The 23,267-nt window shown below is 35.1% G+C and overlaps 1 protein-coding gene across 2 annotated transcripts; it reads left to right on the forward strand.

The window, feature by feature from the left end:
• The first annotated feature begins 2,309 nt into the window (after window positions 1–2,309).
• On the forward strand, window positions 2,310–22,150 carry LOC132200630 (monocarboxylate transporter 2). Of its 2 annotated transcripts, XM_059626248.1 has the most exons (13): window positions 2,310–2,567; window positions 3,805–3,975; window positions 16,103–16,394; window positions 16,920–17,272; window positions 17,797–17,903; window positions 18,046–18,203; window positions 18,597–19,033; window positions 19,494–19,722; window positions 19,781–19,938; window positions 19,994–20,092; window positions 20,230–20,353; window positions 20,416–20,526; window positions 21,266–22,150. In XM_059626248.1, exons 2-13 carry the CDS (start codon window positions 3,814–3,816, stop codon window positions 21,577–21,579), a joined length of 2,544 nt encoding a protein of 847 aa, XP_059482231.1. In that variant the 5' UTR covers window positions 2,310–2,567; window positions 3,805–3,813; the 3' UTR covers window positions 21,580–22,150. The 2 variants fall into 2 exon arrangements, with proteins under 2 accessions (XP_059482231.1, XP_059482232.1); XM_059626249.1 differs by lacking the exons at window positions 2,310–2,567; window positions 3,805–3,975 and adding an exon at window positions 6,823–7,155.
• The last annotated feature ends 1,117 nt before the right edge of the window (window positions 22,151–23,267 follow it).

Below are 23,267 nucleotides of genomic sequence, written 5' to 3' on the forward strand. Positions count from 1 at the left end.
TTATGATTGACTATTGAGACGAACTAAAAAGCTAAAAACCTATATGTATTAAAATATTTGAGAGACTATTTGTAAATAAGGAGGAAAATTGGGTTGGGTTGGGTGAGCATTTATTACCATGTCCCGTAATTTAAATTTCATTTTATAATTTTTAAAAGTTAACTATAAGAAATTAATGTATTGAACAATGTAAGAATCACAATTTTAATAAAATTGGTAAAGCTGTAGTGTTTGCTTTTGCTATCTTTTGTTCAGTGGAAGAATGAAATAAAAATGAAAAATGGCATCTCTCACGCACGCAGCTTCTAGATAATCTCAGGTCGCATAAGCGACACGTCGACTGAATTTATTTTATTCTTATTTTCATGCAAGCCGGTCGGACGCTTTTTAGCAAGAATCGCTGCTTATGTATTTATCGCGATGGAAAAAGCTCTCTCGCGCGCGGCGTCGCAGGGTGTGGCGGCCAAAGAGACATATGAGGAAACTTGAAAACCTTTAACCCACTCCTACGCGACGGCCGCGTCCGCCAACCTGCGCGCAAACAACTGCTGCGAAACCTACGCAAGATGCTCGTTATAAGAAGGGGCTTCGAAGACACCTTTGCTAAAAGAAAAAGTGAATATGGAAAATAGGCGAAATTAAAGAGCTGAATCTCTATAATCTCATAAATTCTTAAATTATATATTATTTTTGTTTATATGTATGCAGATTTCATCTAAAAAACATCTAAACAGAATAAAATATATGAAAATGCTAAACTATAAAAATATTGGCAACTTGGTTCTGGTAGGCTAAACTTTTGTTTATCAAATTTTATTGTGCCTATATTTTTGAGACTTTTTTTGAAGTAAAATGTAAAAATAAACGAAGCGTTTGTTCAATGGACCACACACAAGGATATAATTTCCTGCTGAGAATCATGCAAAATATCATGTGCGTGATAGTCCAACAGATTTGGCACCAGAATTTTCAGTACAATAAAACGCCAGCAGACAATTTTACAACTAAATTGTCCAAGAATTCACATCCGTAAGCAAGCGCTTGAGCAATTTTTATTCACTTGAAGATCATTCTTTTGTATAGCTCAATTTTAAATAACGAGCCAGCAAACTTGTAAAACAGAGAGGATGTGAGAAGAAAAAACGAAAGTAACGCACGTTTATATGAAATGCTTTCTAAGGAAAAAAACATAATTTGTTACGAGTTAATAATGTGTAAGTAGTGGTTATTAAGTAGTTATTTTTATGTCAAAGTGCTTTTACTTTTAATTGCATGTGAATATCAAGATAAAAAAACCATCGCCTTTGGTAGAAACACATAATAAGCGTGAAATAATGCTGCGCTGAAATGATTATTAAAAAAAAACTGTGAAATAACATAAAATGTGCTATTTTTTTTCTTTAAAACATTGTTTTAAGTTAAGCCTAAAAATTATGCATTTGAGAACTTTGAAAAGATCACCTTACCCCAAAAGGCGACGGGTGTCAGCTATCGTAATTTTTTTCAAACTTCTAGGAGATTATTGTGTGCTTAATATATGACACTATTTTTTTCCACTACTTTTTTCTCAAAAAAGCTGCTGGATTTAAATTTTTAATTTTATTATACACATAATTTTCTATTGGTTTACCAATCTATAACCATCTAGTTTTTTCCTGCAATATTCAATTTAAAACTTCAACGTTTCATCAATAATTTCATTATTTTTCTTTCAAAAATAACAAATAACAATTAATTAACCGTCCAAATTTAAAAAGTTAATATAATTATTTCATCTGAAAAGTTTCTCTTTCCTTAATTCAGGGATAGCGTGGAGCTCCAATTTAGATCATTTTGGTGCAACTTCATTTGGTTATTAGATATTCATTTATTGTCAGAAAACTTACTTGCAAGTTTATAATGTTCATTTTTTATCATATTTATGCTCAATGCATCCTCCGATTCATGAAAAAGTTCCCGGTGAAGACGGCAGAGCGCGCGATTTGCAGTGGCACCAGATCCAGCAGCGCCTATGCCAATGTAGCGCCTACTCGTAACCATGTGCACCTTATTATTGCACGTTCTCCGTCCCCATACGTATCGATTTTCCAAAGCACGGACGACCCGACGTGCCAACCAAAAGCAGAATATCAAAACTCTTCTGTGAATCATCAAACGATAGAATAAAAAGAAAAACACAGAAGAGATGCTTCTCGGCTTTCGTTTTCCTGGGTGCCGCGTGATCCGAGAAAAATAAAACACACAACTCTCGAGTTGATGATAAGAAAAAGAAAGAGAGCGAGGAAGGAAGTCTCTGGTCGGGGAGAGGCCTCGCGAATGGGCACACGCATGCCCAATTGCTGCCGCCGTATGGAATTTATCGAATTTTTCCGAACCGCCGTCAGAGTCATGCAGCGCGAGAGCTGGGACGCTGTCCGTCGCGGGACTTCCCGGACATTTTCCATGGAGGCTCGCTAAGCGAATCATCCTCCCTGCTCTATTAGTTCGTTTTCGTCTTCAGTTCAACCCTTTCGGAGAGACACGCTGCGTGCTCGAGCTCCATTATGACGGTCGTTAGGTGAATCGAGGTGAGTTTCGCGTCATTTTCGGCCCTTTTCGCTAATGCACTCGGCCACCGGGCGCTTCATTATCATTTTAATAGGGGTGGCGAAACGCGATTTAGCGCCGGATTAGCTCAAAAGGCACCGCGTCCCAATTATTACAAATTCCCGGAAGTATCGATTTCCTGCGACGGCTTGTGCCCGACCGTTGACCTTTTATTTCTATACGGAAAAATAATATTGGGAAATTAATTTTAATAGAATTATTTTTCGTGCATAGAAGTGGTGGACTGGCGAGCGAGCCAAGTTGCCAAAAGGAGTGTTGCCGAGGGGGATTTGCAGCTGTCGTTACGGCCACACTCAAATGGCTCGCGCAATTTACGGGGTGGTGCTGCAAGAGTGCAAAACAAAAGTGCTAATTATCGCCTTGCCCGGCGACTTTTGCACTCGTCTAGTGGCCATCGAGACGTGTTAATATTTTCCTTTCCTTTGCCGTTCAAAAAGATAACTAAATTTCATTTGGAATTAAAATAAGTAGGGAAAATATCAATTAGAGTGACTATAGTTTAATCGCACTACTGTCCTGAAAACAGCTCAGGATTTTAAATTACATTTTTTAATTTAAATCCAACAAAAATCCTAATTATGCTAAAACATATTGTTAATTTAATAATAACTAATATTTCCAAAATATTCTGTTTAACATGTATGCTAGCTTATTTAAAAATTCCAACCATCAAAATTAAAAAAAATTTAGTTTCTTGTCATATGAGTCCAGAATTTCAAGCAAATCATTCAATTTATTCATTTATTTAGAAAAATTTAAGATTTTTTTTTTAATTATTAGTTAAAAATTAATCATTTTTTATGAAGGTTAAATTTTTTCTAATAAATAATTTTTCAAGAATGTTGTACATCACATAATCGGTAAAAATTTCTTCAATTTCCATTGTTTCTGTTTGTTCCCAATAAAATCTGATACAGCTCACACAACAATCAAAATAAATTAAGTTCACTGTTGTGAGTTAGTTCAATCTGAATCTTGTCTTGGCGTGCGTCAATACAAAATACCCTGATATATTTTTAATTTTTGGTGCACAATCTATATTTATTTCTTATAAATCTGTCTTCCTCTGAATATTTCATGTTTCTCCCGTGTTTTTATACTTGCAAAATAATCTTGACCCAATGCGCCCGCTTCGCTACTTTTTTCTCGGGTCTTCCTCTCCAATGAATAATAATTCCGAGCATTTCGGTCAACCAGGGGCACAAAATGGGAGCAGCAAACAGCAGAGCTGCCGAAAAGCAAGGCGGCCCGACGGAGAACTCGTCGACAGCTGACGAGAACGGCGAAAACAACTCGCAGGCCGAAGACGAGCCCGGAGACGAGGATGAGGGCCTCAAGATGTCCATCCAGAGGTTCAGGCGCCGTCGGGTGAGTCACAAACAAAAACTCCATTAAACTTGCCCTCGATTTGCGTGTTTTCCCATTATTATTATTATTACCATTATAATTTGCATAACCCAAGCAGCTAAATAAAAAGTTGCCGTTATGTAAAATTGCCCAGAGCGAGATGCCAGAGTGGATCTTTCGGTATAACAAGATTAAGCATTTATGTAATAAGACGACCAGCGCTTCACATTATTGTAACCGCGTACATATAAAATACAAAACTGGGGTATTGTGTATTGCTGTGCATACAATCAGCCCTGCAGCTTTTTTTCAAGGCACTGAGAGCGCCATGTCAGCTAGCAAAGAACGGAGTCGAGATAAAATTGTTGCTTTCCGACTGCTTGAAATAGGAGGAAAATAAAAAAAATCTTTCAACCCACAAGAGAGATAAACAGCCAAATAGAATAAAAACGGTATGAATGTGTTTAGCTTGTTGCAATTTTATTTCTCTCGAACGCTGATTTTTTTTTAAATTTTTTTCTGCGTTTGAGTTTGAAAAGTCTCCTTTTGGATAAATTAAGAATAGCCATCTTCAAAGTGTTTTTTTTTTTAATATATTCCTTACTGCGGAATATTTGCTATTCAAATGATAATTTCAATAAAGGGAACAGCTTAAATTTTCTTCTAGAATATACGATAGGGAACATAAGTGATTTCTACTTTTTGAAACGTGGTTGCTTATTTAATGACAATTTTATCGTCAATTCTGTTCATTTACCTTGCTTCAAATCCTATTTTTTTTCCTTAAAACCGTGTTACCGCTACAAGCAAGATTTCAAAATGATTTTGGCACTCCCTAGAACAAAAAATGACATTTATCATATTAAAAGCATGCATGATTAATGACTTGTAAAAAAGTTCAAGTATACACGTTTGCAACAGCCTCGCATTTCCCAATGAAATAATTTTTCACTGCTGCAGCGTTGCGCCACTTGCTGTACCGCTGTTGTTAGGAAAATATGATAAAGGCCATTGGCGGAAGTTTCATTGACTACATGCACACCAGAGCTAATGCTTAGAACGTTGAGTATGCGTACATGTGCAGCAGCAGCTCTCTTGTTTACGAAGTCACGGCACAGAGAGCAGAAAAAATGCGCCCGCGAGAGCAAATTACCATTTCCTTTGAGCGCACGTCAATAAAAGAAAGCCACATGCACTGACACAAATATTTATTTATGTTTTCCGCAGCGATCATATGCATGTATGTGAATAATAATTGACAATGTTTCTGCTTCGTGATTTCGCATTTGCAGCGAGCGAATTAGCGAGGATTTGCAATTTTGCACAACAAAAACAACTTTCCTTTGCTTCTCCCTAGAATTGAATTGTCGGAAATTGGAAAAAATTTCATGCAGCAGATAAATTAAAATTTTCTAGCAGTTGAAAAGTGTATCCGAAATTCCAGTGATGATGCAACCTGCTTGACACGAGTGTAGGTCAGATTGCATAACTTTAACTGCTCGATTTGATTTGTTTGAATTAATTTGTATAATATTATAAAAATTGTTACAGACTCTGTAGTAGGTCAATTACAACATTTTGTAACATTGCATTTCTATTTATGACTGTTACATGTTGAATGAAGGTGACAATTTTTATTTATTTCCCTTGAAAAAGTATTAATTTTCACATATAATCCAAAATTATAAAAAAAAAACATCAGTTTCTTTTTAATTCTTAATTCCTATAAAATGCATAGAGTTTTGCCAAACGACGAAAGGTTTTGTAAAAACGTTCTCTTTTGAATTTATAATTTCATGTGTAGCAAAGGAAATTCATGAAGCCTATTATTGAAATGAAAATTTAATAAGCATTGATTTGTATCCATCGATTTGAAATAAAATAAGTTTTTCAATTTCAAGCAACGCCAACGAAAACAAGCGAAAAAATCCGTACAAACGATAAAGCGCTTATTTTGTGTGGAGTTGTATTGATCGATTTTATTTTCATAACAAATTTGACGCGCAGGTTGCCTAAATTTACACAATACATACATCGAGTCTGGTTGTTAGAGAGGAATTGTATAAATCACCCTAAGAAAAAGAGAATCCTGGCAGGAAAGTGATGATAATTCCTGTCTGTTAGAAATTTTTAATTGTGCTAAATTTTCTTTTACGAGTAGATAAAAAATTACATTCATCGCAGAGAGTCTTAAATAACTGAAACACTTAAAATTATGAATTTCGGTATGTAATAATTTCAGATTCATAATTTAAAAATTTTTAAATTAATTTTTTTCAAAAACTCTATGCTTTTATAGTACAACGAATTAAACAGCTCTGATAAAATATATACGAAAACACCATTAAACAAACAATTTAAATGGTTAAATCTGATAAAATCTGTGTTTAGTGTGCGTGTTTCTTGTTTGTGTGGAATTTTTGGGTGTTTGTGTTGTTAAAGTTTAATTCCAGAACAGCTTAAAAATTTAGACCAACTTTGCTATTTTCCATGAAAAATGATAAGTTTTATATTTTATTTTCAAGGTAGCTGATAAAATCGAGAGATCTGAATCTAATCTCGGCGCGCCACGAATCTTGACAAAATCACAAACCAAGTACTTTTTCTCAGGGCTTCCTTCGATTTTCGCCAAGGTCCCTCGATAAAAAATCCGCCTGTTGCTCGGGCGTGTAACAAGAGAGCGCCCTTTTGACTTTGGATTGACACTTTGGTTGGCGTTTTTTGCGCTTTTTAAAAAGCGAGCGGCGACTATTTGGCGAAGCGGCCGCCGAGGAGGCGCTAATTGAATATGCACAAGCCGCGCGTGAAATCCAAAGTGGGGACTGGCAACGAGTCCGATGATGTCACTGGCGCAGTACTACGCGAGTCGGCCGGTGAAACGGGGCCCACTTTCGACGACGACTACGGGCGTTGTGCGAGTTTAAGTGTGGAGCACCAGCTGGTCGAGAGCACAGCCTGTTTTCCTCCTCGCACTCGCACTCGCACGCTCGAGGAAGCCAGCAGCACTTCTCCGCGTCCAATGTGGCCACCGCTCCGATGAACTCGTCCGAAATGTCCCGGCGCGCCTGCTGATCCCGTTGGTGCTCCGTCCGAGATTTCTTTCTTTCTTTTCTTGCTTTCGTGTGATCTCAGAAACGTGTGTCCAACCTCCGGAAAATGAAGAACTCCAAGACGGCGCCTGTCTTGCGAAACAACCGCAGGGTGAGTTCGATTGGAAACCCTTGCTTTAGCTTTTGCAACTGCACCGTGGTGATGCGCTGGGAGATCCATCCGCGTTTTGTTTATGAGAGCTGCGGCCGGTTTAGCAATCGCAGCAGCCAATGCATTTCGTCTCTCTTGGCGTTGCTCACAAAAAATCACGTGTTAACAACTCTGGTGCTCATCATCGTTAGCATTTCCACAAAAAGATGCAGTTAAGAAATATGGAGATCTTGAATGGATAAAAAAATCCACAATTTCAAAAGCTTTTTTAAAAATAATACTTTGTTGCCCGCACTATTTTTTTGATGAATATTCCCAAATAACTTCTTTGCTCATATCGGAGAAAATTAGAAGCTGAAAAAAAAAATCAGGAAAAATTGATGCATTTGTCACCTAAATTTGTAGTTAAAGAACTGGATAGCAGTTTTGCAATTGAAATATCCATTTTGGTTCATTAAAAATTTATCGTTTAAAATCATTCATTTTGACAAAAAAAAAATGCATCAAATTAAAGAAATATAGCAAATTTTCATTTATAATTAATACAAAATGACCTATGATATTTTTCTCATAAAATTAACTCTCATTGTCAAGCAAAAAAACTCTACTTCAAAAAATATGAAATATCACCTTTTAAAAACCTATTTCAACTTAAAAACTAACTGAAACGTAAAATATTTGCATAAGAAATGTTCACCTTTTTCGCAACAAAAAATTTACGCCTTAGATTCGCAAAACAAAATCCCTTATTATTCTCAAGTATACATAAAGTCCTTGATTTACACTTATTTATTCAATAAAGAAAAACCATAGAAGCGAAATACACGTTGAATTTAATTAATTCAAAATACCGAAAGTTAGAAAATCGACATTTTTATTTTGGATTGCAGCTGTTCGAATTCATCTCGCTTTTAACTTTGTAATCAAATTACACCGCAAGTCGCAGGGAAGCCCAATTCTAGAATGTCTATTTATTTAGTTTCCTCCTCGACTGCCACCAGCACCACATGCGCCGTTTTTCGCGAGAAAACGCACATTTAGCGCTGTGGGTGTCAAAAGCGTTGTGTTTTACAACTGCAGGCGGCCGCGGCGGGTCCCCGACCCCAAACACATTCGCACGAATAATCCCAAAGCACACAAGTGCATAAGTCACCGCCAAGATGAATCGCGAGCAAATTGCCTTCCAGGAAGCATTTTTCTTGGCGCGGATTTCCTCCTCGTCAAAAGCACCCCTCTTTGGCAATAATGCCCCTCGAAGAAGAAGAAGAAGAAGAGAAAAGAAAAAAGATCACATCATGTGGCGCCCACGCTTTCGTACTGAAAAGAAAGAAAAGTGATTTGCAGTCGAGTGGCGCGAGCAGACCTCTTGACCTCGGGGATAAAAATTGCCAGCACATTTTTTTTCTTATAAGACACTCACGACTGTTACATACGGCGTGTTATTTATAACTTAAGTAAATGTGGTTTAATTTTCTTTTTAAAAAAAAAACATGATTATTCGAAATAAAACGTAGAAAAGTGAGCAATTGGAAATTAGCGAAATTAGACGGACTAATTTTGAACAAGGCCACCTGAAAGTTAGCAAAGCCCCTTTGCAATTACGCGTAAAATGGTTTGCCAATCGTTTGCTAAGTTGTTGACATAAACAAATTTACTTGATATTGGATGGAAAGGACGTTTCACTTAATATATATTTCGTATTAGATTTTCAATGGTGAATTTCATATAATTCAGCGCTTTTCCTTGATAGATTCTGAGAGTCGTTTGTGTTTTATACAAAAAAAGGAGGATATTTTATTTTTCTTGTGAAAAATATATAATGACGACGTAAAATAACCCATAGATTTTGAATTTAATTCACCTCTTGGTTTTAAAAATAATAGTATTTAATAAAAATAATTTGATATTATTTAATAAGAAATTAATTAAAATAGATCAAAACAGCCACGCAAACGCAATTTCAAATTTTTCAAAACCAAATGAACTATTGTCATTTTTTGTTCAAACTTTTCCGTCGGAATTAAAGAGAAGAGAGAATTTTAGAAATGTTGTTTGTGTCTTTATGCTTGTGTTTTTTTTCTAATGTAATTTTAATGGCCTTTTAATGATAATTAATGCGTATTAGATATATGCCAGTTCATGTTTCGTAATGAAATAAAACGCTCGCGCAGGATTTAATTTTCTTAACATAAAAAGTAGCAGAACAACCTTTACGTTGGTCAAGTTTCCCGTGTCGATCTTTCTATATTTCTAGGGCATGCAATTGTATAATAAGAAAATAATAAACCCTGATGCTGGCCGGTGCGAAAATAATTAAGGCGAGGATCAATGTGGCACATCAAAAGCGTGCGTCATCTTGTTCTCCGCTGAAAATAGGACGAATTTGAGTGGCGAGTGAGTGAGTGAGCGAACGCGAAAGAGTACTTGTTGCAAAAGAAATAAGATAACAGATAAATACACAACAGATAATCTGCAATTGGGAAGAAAAATTGCATTAGCCGCAGCTGAAACGATAAAAATTGTTAATAATAAAATTCTCAGCCTGATTACAAAACGTTTTGAGGGTTGTTTGTGCGGAGACAAGTGCCGGGCAGCAATCACGGTTAATTTCAAAGGTCACTGAGAAAAGCTCGACATTCGAAAAGCAGAACAAGTCTGCCGCTCCAGATTATTTTCCTGCGCTATTTGCACAACTTTATCAGCGGCGGCAAACACGCCGGGCACAGACACTTGTGCTTCGAACGAGGCAAAATCGACTTGAGAAAGATTCCCAGTCCGAGCCGAGCGAAATTTTGAGAAAACAACCTTGTTTACCGGCAAACTAGAACGACCACACCGTTCGTTCTTTGGCTATTTTCGGGCTGGTGACATAATATTCCGTCCACCCTGTGACATTTTATAAGCGAAATCTGAGTACTCTTGAGAGCACACGCGCAAATTTGGAAGTGCCACTCATCTGACGAGACACGTGGGTCCATTTCGGGCGAGCTCTTTTCCTCGTGTGCTGTTTTTGCACAACGAAATTGTTTTGAAAATATTTCACAAGTTTGCACAGAAACCTTTGGATGATATGAAATTTGAATAGCAATTTATTATTTTAAAATTAAAGGTTCATTATTTTATTTCAAAAATGAACAATAAATTATAATAAATAACTTCTTTTTAATTACCAGTTTGTTGCAAGTAAATCACTCCCCAAATTGAGATATCCATATATTATAAACAAAAAATATCCAAAAATTTAGACAAAATTACAAGATTGTTCTTGACCTTTTCATATTTTAGAAAAGAAACAAAATTCAACTTTAGTGAGACGAAAATTAATTATTGAACTTAGAAATTTCACTAAGTTAATTGAAAGTTTTTTTTATACTTCAGTTAATCTACTTTTATTTGAATTCATTATTATAATCAGTAGTGTAAAATCTGTGTAAAAAAAATAACATTCTTTTCTTGTAATCATACAAATAATTTTTTTTGCAATTGGCAAACCTGGAAATTTCCCCACAGATTAAAAATAATGAGATTTTTAGATTGCTTTCGAACCCAGGTATAAATAAACCACTTCGTCCCCTTCGACCCAATCTCGTGCTCTGCAATTTAAATTCACCTGCAGACGTGAATATAAATCGCGTCACATTATGAAAATCACAGGCCTGAAAAGTTTACGCAGCTGGTCAGCGTCCCCCGTCGGCCGTTGTCATTCAAAACTGCAGCAAACCAGTTGTTAATTTGAAAAATTGAGCACGTTGCTCGAACATGACTACCGGAGTGAATTAAAAGCGAAAAAAAATCGGCTCTGGTGTAATGGCGCGCAACGCATAGGAGAAAGTAAGTGAGATGCTGAGAAGCCGTTGTTTTTTCTTCCTTTCAATGCGCCTCGCGTATAAATGAAACAAGTTGACTTGCAGTAAATAAATACGAAACCGGGGCTCATCATGCACAGCCCAGGCTGCCATGCAACAATTTCATTTTCTCCGAACCGAATCGGCCGCCGCAGGGCTGAACTGGGAGCTGCGATTGCCTTTGACGTGCGTCTTTCCTGAGAGGTGCTGTTGACCCAAAAGGAAGACTAAACAAAAGGGGTGGAGGCACATTTTTTGTTTCAAGATTTCATTTAAATCATTTCTGTGGTGCAACAAGAATCGTTTATTTTATTTTTGGCTGGAGATTGCTCTCTAAAATGGTAATAATTGGAATTATATATACATAGAAATTCGAAGATATTCAATTTCAAAATAACTTTAATTCGACTGAAAATAGTAAAATACTAATCAGATAACATGGCTCAATTATAAGGAATATAATTAATAAATGGATTTCTTTGTTTCAAATAACAATTTACTTTGGTATCATCAGTTGCATCGTAATTATTAACATTTTCACTAATTCGTTGAACACATCAACTAAGAACAAGAAGTCTGAGAAAAGTACATTGAGTTTTCATAACTAGTAATAACATTTGGTTGTAGAGGAAAATAATTATTTCAAATATTTAAATTTAAATTTTTATAAGATATTTTTTATTTATAAAAAATATCTTTGATATTACAATATTTGAAAATATTATTAAAATATTATTAAAACAAAGAAATATAAAAATATAAATGTACTTAAGTATATAAATATATTGTTACATTAATTTGTAATATGTAAAGAATTATTAAGTTTTATAATTGGTTTTTAACTTTTTTTAATTAAATTTTTAACAAGCTAAATCTAAGCTTGTAATGAAAATGAGTCCAATCATGTGATTATTGCGTGGCGCAAATAATCGCAAACAGCCATGTGTTCTCCTGAGAGTGTGTATTTAATGGTGAACGAAATGCGTTGGTTGTTGAGAGTCCCTCTCGATATCCGCCGGAGAGTGGAGGTTGAATGGAACCAACTTGCTGTTACCATGCGAAATCCATCTCTCGCCAAAATCGCCCGCCAGACATAAACACAAAAGCGGTTCTTACTCGAAACAACCGGCAATTGCAACTCTCTTAATTTTTCCTGCATGATAATGCAAAAGGACTGATGAACTTTTCAGTTGAGTTTTGATTTGGTCCATAGCTTAATTTAATTAAGCTCTACAAAGATTTTCAAATTTGAGGACGAAGTGTGAAAAATTTCAGAATTCCAAATGATTGAATTGTATTGAATTATAGTTTAATATCTTGATTATTATTCGCTTTGAAAATAATTTTTGTCTGTTGATGATAAAATTTAAACCGTTTAAATAAAAATTGGTCTTATCTCAAGCCTTTATTTAACCATTTCCATTTTCATGATTGAATTCTAGTTAAATCCAGAAATAAATAATTTGTGAGATAAGATTTTAAATATTTTTTCAAGGTTTTAAAAATTATCTATTTCCAACTGCAGTCGTATTTTGAAATATTGAAATTGATCCTGTGAACCAACAGCAGTTTATTGTAGGGGAGTTAGTTAGTGTCCGGTCGTTATCGCGGGATTAACGCAGTCAATATTGAGCCTCTCACCACCCGAACAAGCAAAAGCAGTTGTTTGTTTGACACAGACGAGAATTAATCTTGGGCCATTTTATCGCAGTGGAGATAAAAAGGCGACCCCTGCCTACATCGATAGAAGAAATTAATAGACACCGAATAATGCAGCGAGCTCAAGGATTTTCCTGATGCCGAGGTTTTGGCCACGCGCGTCTCTCAAAATTGCGTTGTGCATTTAAAACTGGTTTCTACTTCTAGCTTGGGCGTTTGAATTATATCGATGTTCAAAAGTTAAAAGCCAAGGCATGCGAGGTACACGTGCCAATTTTTTAACGCAAGTGAAAGTTTCGCCCTCTTTTCGGAAAATATTTCAATCTTTATATTTCTTCAGCGTAAAGAAGATTAAATTAATGTTTGAGTTTGTCCCTCTCGATGGTCACACGAAGCCCTTTGTAATTAAATATTAGCGAGACGAGCTCCACATGTCTCGGCGATATCATCTCTCTGTGTGTCGGCCATGGCGTCGCTTCTGCCTACCCGCGCGATGACACGTGAATTTCATTTGAAGCGAGTGCTGCAGCTGAATGCCAATCGTTCACTCCACGAGAGTCCAAAAATAAACCATCCACTGAATGCATTTACAAATCTGTATATAAATATACCGTTTAAGAGATGAAAAGATGGTTGTTGTAAAGCCAGCAGAAATAAACGGATGGAAAATTGGAACGCTTTGTCAGAAGATTGATATAAATAATGTATTTAAAAATAATGTTTCAAATTAAGTTATATAATATGTAACGTTCAAATTGCTAGACTGGAAGAGCCAATTACTGTTGTTTTGTTGAGCAAAAATAAGAGACTATTTTAGTCTCCTTTTGTCGTTTTTATTTGTCGGCTCTTATCGCGAATTTTATTTGGTTTAAAAAAAAAGTAAGCGAAACTTGATGTTTCAGGACTCATTAGTGTCACAGATAAATTAAGTCTGTACAACAATAGGAGTCATTTTGGTTTGGGCAATTATTATAAAAAAAACAGAACTTCAAACCACTATTATTTTACAGACTTGATTTTGATTATGCCAATATGGTGGAATCAAATCAACGAATTTTTAACTCTCCCAAAAATTCATTCAGTTTAATATTTTAGTTGTTCCATTTTAATTTTGAATTTTGCTAGGTGTTCATTTAAAATTATTTATTCAAGTGAATTTTAGATGAAATTTATTTAAATCACTGATTAAATATTAGAAAAGAAACTGAAATTCACAAGAAAAATTAACAAAAATTGCATACTTCCTATAATTATTTGTTGTTTTAAAACATTTAAAAAAAAATTCAATAGACTAGAATGTTCAAACCCTATAATAACACAAAATTTTATTGGTTTTATTTTCTTTTCTATTTGTCCAATTTTTAACAATATTTTATTGTTTACACCAAATAATTGTTTCGTAGAAAACAAAAATACAACAATAATTCGTCCTGTTAGCTTTGAAATTTGGTATCTATTCCAATGATAGGATACAAAGTTTTTGCTTTTAGTTTCTACAATTTCTCAGCAATCAAAATAAAAATGAAAAATTGGATTCACTTTAGGCTGATGCGCACTTTCCTTCAACGCTACCAAGAATAAAACTGTACCATTAGTACAACCACCAGCGAGAGTGTTTTGCTAATTCAGCCTTCCACAGCGACTTCCTTTGTTACTCAAACGCGCTACAGAAATTTATAGAACGGAGGAAGCAAATATTGTGAAAAATGGGAATTTTCATGAGAGACGTGTTTTCGATTATTAGGCAAATGTTAATTCAGCAAAGGTCAAGTGCGGTGAGGCCCAATTAAGAATTCATCAGTTGCATCATTCGGCACTTTTGTGCGTGGTTTGGTGAACAGCTCAATTGGTTAAAGTGGTTTGTTGTTTGTTTCTCGCTCTGGCACAAATGGAGACAGCATCAGTCTGCCGTGGCGTCCATCACGGACTGACAGCGAGTTTTGCCAAGGGCGATTCGCTCCTTAAGCGCCTTTTTTTAAATGGTCTTTTGCTCTCTCGTGAAATGATACGTGATTGTGTGTGGAATTTGATAATTGCATTCTTTTCACTATTCTGGAACGCCACACACAAACCGAGTAAATGATGGTGAGTCACACCGAGCGTTTTCAAACCTCCAGTTAGCTTCGAGAATAATATAATGCATTTTTTAACCCGCGATCCGTGATTAGTTATTTTAGATTGAAAATTTGTATTTTTGTTATTTATTCCGTTAAAATCATATTATATTGTTTACAAAACAAATAAATCATGGTTATTTTGAGGAAAATAATTGTCAACAAGAAAGATATCGTTGATCAAAACGGCCTATTCACACTACGCTATTTTAAAAATTTGAATTACTCGCTTTTGTTTTACATTTTGTCAAAAGAACTTTCCTATACTCTGATCCTAAACTTTGGTTTTTACATTTTTACAAAGTAATACAGTCAAGATTTGATTATCAAGTAAAAAGTGTGATTCCTTTTATTCAAATAGGTGTAATTTACAGGCGTTTAAACAATTATAATCTCTTTTTGGAACTAAAATTAATATTTTTGATATCCAACATTGATTTTTTCCTTTTTTGAGATTCTGCATAAATTTAGCAGAAGCGGCATTAATAAGTAAAAAAAAAATGAAAATATGAGTAGAATGAATGCAAAAAATATGTTTCTGGTGTTAAATATTCTAGTCGTATAATATGTAAAGCGGAGAGTTTCAAGTAAAGCTAGCCAAATGGCTTTTTATGGCAATTTCCCAAGCAACTGATACTGTTTCCTTAAGTAGGCCAATCTCTTACAGTGCTTACAATGTCTTTTACATGTATGGTACGATATTTCTTTAAAAACATTGTTTTTAAATTGTGACACTTTTTCCTTGCAATTTTATGATGAAAAATAATTTAATATATTATATGAAAAAAATTACTAATGCGCAATTAAAATGATGAAAAGATGCAATACAAGGACAGTGGAATAGAATTTAATTTTATATGCTCATTTATATTGGGTGTGAATATTTATGCTTCAAAAAATTTAGCCTTGTCATATTTTATAAATCTTATTAAATGAAAGCCACACAGTGAGAAGCCAGGTAGTTAGGAAATAATTAAGTCAATATACAATATTTAAAAAATAATCGGATCTTCTGCATGACAAAAATGGAGTTATTTGACAACAAATTGCTCAATAATAATAGGGTTGATAGGTTCGTAAAATTTAAATTTTTTTTGTGAAAAATAAAGATACCATCTTTAAAAAATATTTCGTTAAATATTCATAAAAATTAAAGTAAAAAGAAGCTGGTAAAAAAATATAATTATTAAATATTAAACATAATATTATTAAAACAAATTATTAAACTTACTTTTTTAGTAATGTAAAAAATATTTAGTTTAAGTTTATATAAAATTTTATATTTTAACAAACAAAATATAAATCTACTTTGGTAATATTTGTTGGCAGACGGACAGTGAGTGCAGCGATGGCGGCGACATGGAAACTGCCCAGCGGCTGACCAGTGAGGAGGGCGGCGACGCGGCCGCGATGGAACAGTCGTACTTCGAGCTGCCGGCGCCGCCGGACGGTGGCTACGGCTGGGTCATCGTGTTCGCCAGTTTCATGTGCAACATGATCGTGGACGGCATCGCCTACACCTTCGGCGTCTTCCTCGACGACTTCGTCACGCACTTCAACGAGGGCAAGGGCACCATCGCCTGGGCCGGATCTCTCCTCTCGGGCATGTACCTCAGCGTCGGTGAGTTCAATTGTTATTCAATTATAATTAATGCACTTTAACATAAAAAAATAAACATAATATAATCAGAATGAGAACATTCATTATTCTTGCTATTTCTGTATCTTGATTTTGTTCCAACGAGCATAAAAATTACTAAAAAATTCTTTTCAAATGGGTTTGGTATGAGTTTACTTGATTAAAATGAAAAGTTTTAAAATATTTTCTTAGCATTACTAGCATTAAATTTTCTTACTATCAGTTTCATTAGTAAATTTATTTATTTGATATTTATTTTAGGTAGAATATTTTGAAATAGGATTTGTAAAACACTTTTGATATGTTTAATAAATATTAAACGACCTAAAAAAACTGGTACATTCTTATCTTTCTTAATTACAGTTCGTAATATTTATTATTTCCAAAATATTCTAGTAAAACAAAAATCGTGTATTCAACTTTGAGATAAAACAAGCTACGCTTTAATTTACTTTTATATGAATCCATAGCCAACATAATTTTTCTAATTATTTTGTCATTTAAAAGGACCGCTTGTGTCGGCGCTGGCGAACAAATTCGGCTGTCGGGCGGTTTGCATCGCGGGCTCGGTGCTGTCGTGCGTGGCCTTTGCGCTGTCCACGCTGTCGCCGAACGTGACCGTGCTGATGCTGACCTACGGGGTCATGGGTGGCATCGGCTTTGGCCTCATCTACCTGCCGGCCGTGGTCGCCGTCGGCTACTACTTCGAAACCAAGCGCTCGCTCGCCACCGGAATCGCAGTGTGCGGCTCGGGGGTTGGCACCTTCGCCTTCGCACCCTTGGCCGACTACCTGCTCAAGACGTTCGGCGGGTGGCAGGGCGCCAACCTCATTCTCGCAGGACTCATTCTCAACTGCGCTGTAAGTTTTGCATTGAAATTGCGTTTTAAAGGTCCTGGTCAATTTATTTATTCGAGCCAGTTTTTTAAATATTTTTGTAATTATTTTACTGTGTATTTTATTATTTAATCTATACTTATGATTTTTTAAATTAAAATATTAAATGTTGAATAATCGAAATATTCACTTGAATTTTTATACACAAAAATATTATATTTTTCACGTTATTTTCACAATGCTAGAAACTTAATAGATAAAATTGTGTGATTATTATAATAAAATTAAAAATCTAAAAGACCACCAAAATTTTACTTGATCTAAGCTGCCTTTTTTTGAAACCTAAATTTAATTCAGAGATTACTTAAACTTTCTGGAAAGCTTAAAACTTTCGAGACTCGAGTTTAATTGCCTGATATGACTTGTTTTTTATCTACTTCTTTTTCAAACTCCCAAATTATGGCTTACCACACGATAAAAATAAATATTGTATGCATCAATTTAAAAATGAAGTCTCAAATACTAAGATGATTGCAATGTTCTCTCAGATCTTTGGAGCCCTGATGAGACCATTAGAACTGGTGCCAGTGTACGACATGGAAGACAACGGCGAGAAGAGAAAACCTCTGCTGCAAAGAATGGCGGAGGAGAAGAGGTGATTACTTTGATTATTTTAATTTTTTTTCACCACGTAAAAAATGCACCTGAAGTAGGACGACGTTCTCGAGATTTCCATCTCATCAAACAAAGGCTCTCTATTTATAGTCTTCTTAATTCGATTTGTTTGAAATTTTCAGGTTCGCCATGGAGCGAGGATCGATTTCCGACAGTTTAGCAGGGTCCAGTTACTTTATGGTTCAGTTGCCTGACGGCAGTATGGAGAAAAGACTTAAAATGCCTATCAACATTGACCCAGGAGTGCATTCTAGTTTCAACCTAGACCAACTCATCCCAGGTAAATTAAACTTGGAAGAATTACATATTTAAATAAAATCAGGACAGGTGAAATGAAAAGATTTGCCTTTTAAAAAAATTAGGTTTATTTATTGTAAATTATTGTCTGGTTTACAATCTAAAGGAAATTTTTTTAAATTTTCCACCTTTAAATTTAAATTAATCAATCATTCATTTAACTTGAAGGAAATAAATATTTCTTCGTTACATTAAACATTTAAAAAATAAAGAGTTCAACTAAAAAAATCATAAAATTCTGAAAAAGCATTAATTAAAATACCATTTATCTGGACTACACTTAAATAAAAATGACAAGAATAGTTTATATTTTGATAATTTAAATCCTTTTACGTTGAACAATAATTCTCTAATTGCATATTTTTTTTTTAATTAGGAACCCCCGTGACCCCGAACCCCACTCTGCCCACAATTTCCGAGTCCAAGCCAATCGACATCCCAAAGATTGAGCGGCAGGACGTTGACCAAATGGCCACGTCCGCGTCGCCGCCGGCACCGTCTTCACTGCCGAAGCCTTCGCTCCTGTCCCACGTCCCCGGCATCACGGGTCTGCCGCGAAACGCGTCCCAGCCGGCCTTTTCCACCAACCCGGGCGGCATCCCCAAGAACGGCAGCGTGCCCTTCTTCGACCGCATGCGCAAATCTAGTCTGGGCACGCAGCAGCAGACCAAGGGCGGAAACCAGCAGAACCTCGGCGTGCCCAACCGATCCAAAACCAACCTCTCTTCGGGCCATGACCTGCGCAAAAGCCTCCAGCTGCGCCTCAGCACCTCGTCCTTTTTGGGAGCCTCTCGAAACAACAACACCGAAGACGTGAGAAATCATCAATTTAATTTTAATTGCATTTTTAAATCCAAAACAGCTAAATTTTAGCCTCTAACTAAAGTTTAATGGCCATCAAATTAAAAATAATTCTGTTATTGAGGATCTTTTTAAAAGTTTTAAGTGGTTTGTAAGCAAACGAAAATTTATAAAGGACTTCTAAATTCAAATAAAAAAGAGCCAGTTTTTTTCCCCATAAATTTGATTTTGAATTCGTCCCAGGTATTGAACCAAAAAGTTTAAGTTTTGGGACTGAATTTCTATGTCTTCAAAATTTTTTTATGGAAGGCAAAGTTTTATTTGTAAAAAGAAAACTAATAAAAAAATATTTTCATGAAAGGGAAAGTTGTGAGATGCCTGTTTTTTGGGCAAAGTTCAATGCTCTTTTATAAATAATCCCTTCATGATAATTTTTTTTTATCAATTTGTTAAACTTTTTAAAATGTTTCAGATCGAGTCACTCGCCCTTTCGAAGACCTCGCTGGCCAAAACCTCGCAAATAATGCTTCGCCCTCTCTCTCGCAAAGACATTTTCTACTCTGGCAGCGTGGCCAACTTGCCCGAATTCCGTCTGAGTCAAAAGTCACTGACCATGTATCGCCAGTCGGTCATCTCGCTGCCGAAACTCAAAGCTGGATCCGAGATTGACGGCCACATTCCCCTGGAGCCTGAGACTGGCGGTAAAATTTTCAGAATTGATAAAAAAGTGATCAAATTAAGAATTTAAATATTTTTCAGGCTGCTGCCCTCCGAGTGTGAGCTCTGTTTTGGCCAGCATGATGGACACGTCCCTCCTGAAGGACCCTGTTTTCATGATGATCGGCATTTCTAACATTTTCGGAATGCTCGGCCTCTATATTCCCTTTGTGTACCTAGTGGATGCAGCAACTCAAGAGGTTTTACTAAAAATAGTCAAAAATTGAGCTGCTTTTAATAATTTGGAATTTTCAGGGCGTCGAAAAATCTAAAGCTACGTTTTTACTGTCAATTATCGGCATAGTCAATACTGTAGGACGCGTTTTGTGTGGATTCGTTGCTGATCTGCCTCAGGTGAAATGTTTTTATAAATTTAATTATTTTTGAAATAAGTTAAAAATTTTACCCACTAAAAATAGAGAATTAATTGTCCGTTTTACCAATTCTAAGAAAGGTTAATTGAAAAGAGGTTTAATCGTGCGTAATTTCAGGTAAATACTCTTTTGATGAACAACATTTGCTTGGTTCTGAGCGCCCTTGCTGTTGCCGCAACTCCCTTCTGCTACGACTACACAACTTTCTGCTGCATGGCCATAGTATTTGGAATAGGCATTTGTAAGTTTTAAGTTTTTCTCCTCTGTTTTGGCGAAAAGTAATTTAAATTTAATTAATTTCAGCTGGCTACATTTCCCTCACTTCTATTATTCTCGTTGACCTGCTTGGCTTGGACAAATTAACTAACGCATTTGGCCTGCTCATCTTATTCAGAGGTTCTGCAGCAATTGTTGGTAAGAATGCTTGAAAATTAAATAAGATTTTATATGGCTTGAAAATTTTAAGAAACAATTTTACAACAGATAAATTTTATATTCTATTCATATAATTTTATTTAATGTATTATTCAATTTTTAATAAGTATTTTATTAACAAAAAAACATATATAAGTGAATATTTAAAGATCATAATTTAAACTAAAAACATATTCAAGAACCTTCAAAAAAATTTTTTATTTGGCATGCTTTTCAAATAATATGATCAAATTCAAAGATTGATATTTTGTGGAAGGTTCTCTTTATTATTGTCTTTATTAAACGTTCTCTTTACTTGAATATTGAAAAGTAATTAACATTTTCTTTTTAATAAGCAATTGCATGAAATTTTTTTTATGATTTATTTAAAATAATAATGTGGTAATTTTTTTAATCTTCAAAATTTTTTTCTGATGCAACTAGATTTCATTCTGGAAAAAAATCTGTATATTTTAAAAACTCTGAGCTTCTTGGTAGGGAAGTCTCTATAATCTTATTAGCGTGAAATTTAAAGTCAACTTTTTTCAACAGGCAAAGTTATTAAATGGTTAAGTTCAGAATTTCCAAATTCTGACCTACAAAACCATTTTTTCATTATATATAAATATTTTAAATTAACAATAATAAGAATTGAAACCGGAAAAACAATATTTACAAAAAAAAATATTTGTGCTCAAATGAATAAAACTTTTATCTAATCTAATCTAAATTTATGCAGGTTCACCACTTGCCGGCGCAATTTACGACGCAACCAAAAACTACACCGTGCCCTTCCTGATGGGAGGTTTTTTCTTCTTGCTGGCGGCTGGCTTTTCTTTCGCTGCCCAACCTTTGAGGAACTGCCTGAACAGGCGTGGCGGCGGCGCCGTTTTCGAACAGAGCCCTGAGGAGGACGACCTGGCGCAAAACCGCGGCTTCCTCGACCCCATCACTGAGGAAAACGAACACAACACAGTGACCGCGCGCGAGGGCGCCATCCTCGCGCAAAAACTGCAAAAGGAGAAAGTGCAACAAATCGAGTCGGTCCTTTAACGATTTACAAAATAAAAAAGATAGAAAAACGCGAGAAAAGTCTTGCAGAGCGTGACGTACGAACGTGAAAAGGTGTCAATGGAAAAAAAGGACACTGCTTATTTTTTCAAACTTTCATCGTGCCATCATTGTTAAAAATTGTACTTCTACGGAAAAAACGTATGTATGGTTTTGCAGAGAGTTCCGACGAACGAGGAAAAATCATTTATGTCTTACACAATTTTTAAGATTATATTGCTGCGTATGTTAAAACGAAGAAGTGATATTTAATTTTTACTGCTGGAGTACTTGGGGTGTGAATACAAACTGAATGTATTTTAAGCGCGAGACTCACTCTCTCCGTGTTCTTTTTTTGCTAAGTTTTATTTAGAATGCTAAACAAACTCAATTATTAACAATGAAAGGCATTCCAAAGCAATTTTAATTAACGAGTCTTATATTCCTCTAGCCTTAAACTCTGATGTTAAAAGATAACGTCTGAAAATTCATGACTCGAAAATGAAACATACAATTTCAAACACACGCGCCATATAATTATAAAAAAAAAAATGCAACACAAATTAATATGTACTTGTAATACATATAATAGAAAGAAAAAAAATGAGAATCTTAGGAGAAGAAAAACTGTAGAATGAAAATGAAAAGATTTCTGTGATTAATTTGATGCTTGTGAAACACACGCTAAGCTAAAGATAAAAGCATGAAAATCAACTTCACACAGTTTCCATTTAGAAACAAAAAAGATCATGAAAAGAACACTTGTATTTTACCGCACATAACGGTATTATTTCAGTATTTAAATAAATTTCAGATTAAATAAAAACAAAATATTATATTCTTTCTTCTGATCTGACCTTATTTTCCAATTGAGAGTAATATGCTTGAATTAAATTTATGAGTATCAAATGCAAATGCACAGGCATCCATTAATATGCGCGCAATTTCGTTTATTACTGTGGTAACGACCGGAAATGAACAATTTGGAGTATTTTTCTAATTCAACCTTGACGCGAATTATTTTACTGCCCTTAAATCATAATAATATTATCAAATTCTGAGCTAAAAAAACTGGCTTGTATTTTTATTTTCTTCTTATCACAACATTTAAATAGCCAGAAAAGATAAATGATGCTATTACCTAAAATTTCACTATATTGAATTAATTAACTTAATTGGCAGTATTTATTCGAGATAAATAAATATGGGCACTAAAATAAATATTAAAGAAAATACATTATACTAAAGATTAAAAATTTGATGCTCCTTGCTTTTGTATTAATTTAATTGTTATTTTCATTAGATTCCCACTTTCTTTTTATGATAACATGTTTATTTTCAATATCTTTTCAATCAATCATTGTCAGTCAAACAACGATGGTGCGTAGACTATCCCGCCAAACCTCCAGTTGCGCCAAGTTGCCTATTTTACGGGCGATTGCCTTTGGTAATTATTTTGCCATTAGAGGCCCCTCAGGCCCTCCCCCGAAACGAGAAGCAGGAAGTTGATTTAATGGGCCGGCGATTTCGAATGGGCGAAATATTTTTGATGGCAAAAAAAAGGAAGCGAATTTGCGCGTCAACTTTTTTCGGTTAGGGGGCAGGAGTAAACACCTGCCTTTGTGGGGGAGTGTAAACAAATGCTTAATAATGAACAAATAAATGCACAAGGGAAATCCAGAACTATCAGC

Source organism: Neocloeon triangulifer, unplaced genomic scaffold, assembly GCF_031216515.1.
Source record: "Neocloeon triangulifer isolate White Clay Creek 2 clone unplaced genomic scaffold, ASM3121651v1 ptg000014l, whole genome shotgun sequence".
NCBI classification, from domain to species: domain Eukaryota; kingdom Metazoa; phylum Arthropoda; class Insecta; order Ephemeroptera; family Baetidae; genus Neocloeon; species Neocloeon triangulifer.

What these genes read in the sequence shown, in the direction of transcription:
- LOC132200630 (XM_059626248.1), top strand. Translation starts at nt 3,814, where the DNA reads ATGGGAGCAGCAAACAGCAGAGCTGCCGAAAAGCAAGGCGGCCCGACG. An exon ending in AGAGGTTCAGGCGCCGTCGG is followed by an intron (nt 3,976 to 16,102) that starts GTGAGTCACAAA and finishes ATTTGTTGGCAG; the next exon opens with ACGGACAGTGAGTGCAGCGA. An exon ending in AGTATTTGGAATAGGCATTT is followed by an intron (nt 20,354 to 20,415) that starts GTAAGTTTTAAG and finishes AATTAATTTCAG; the next exon opens with CTGGCTACATTTCCCTCACT.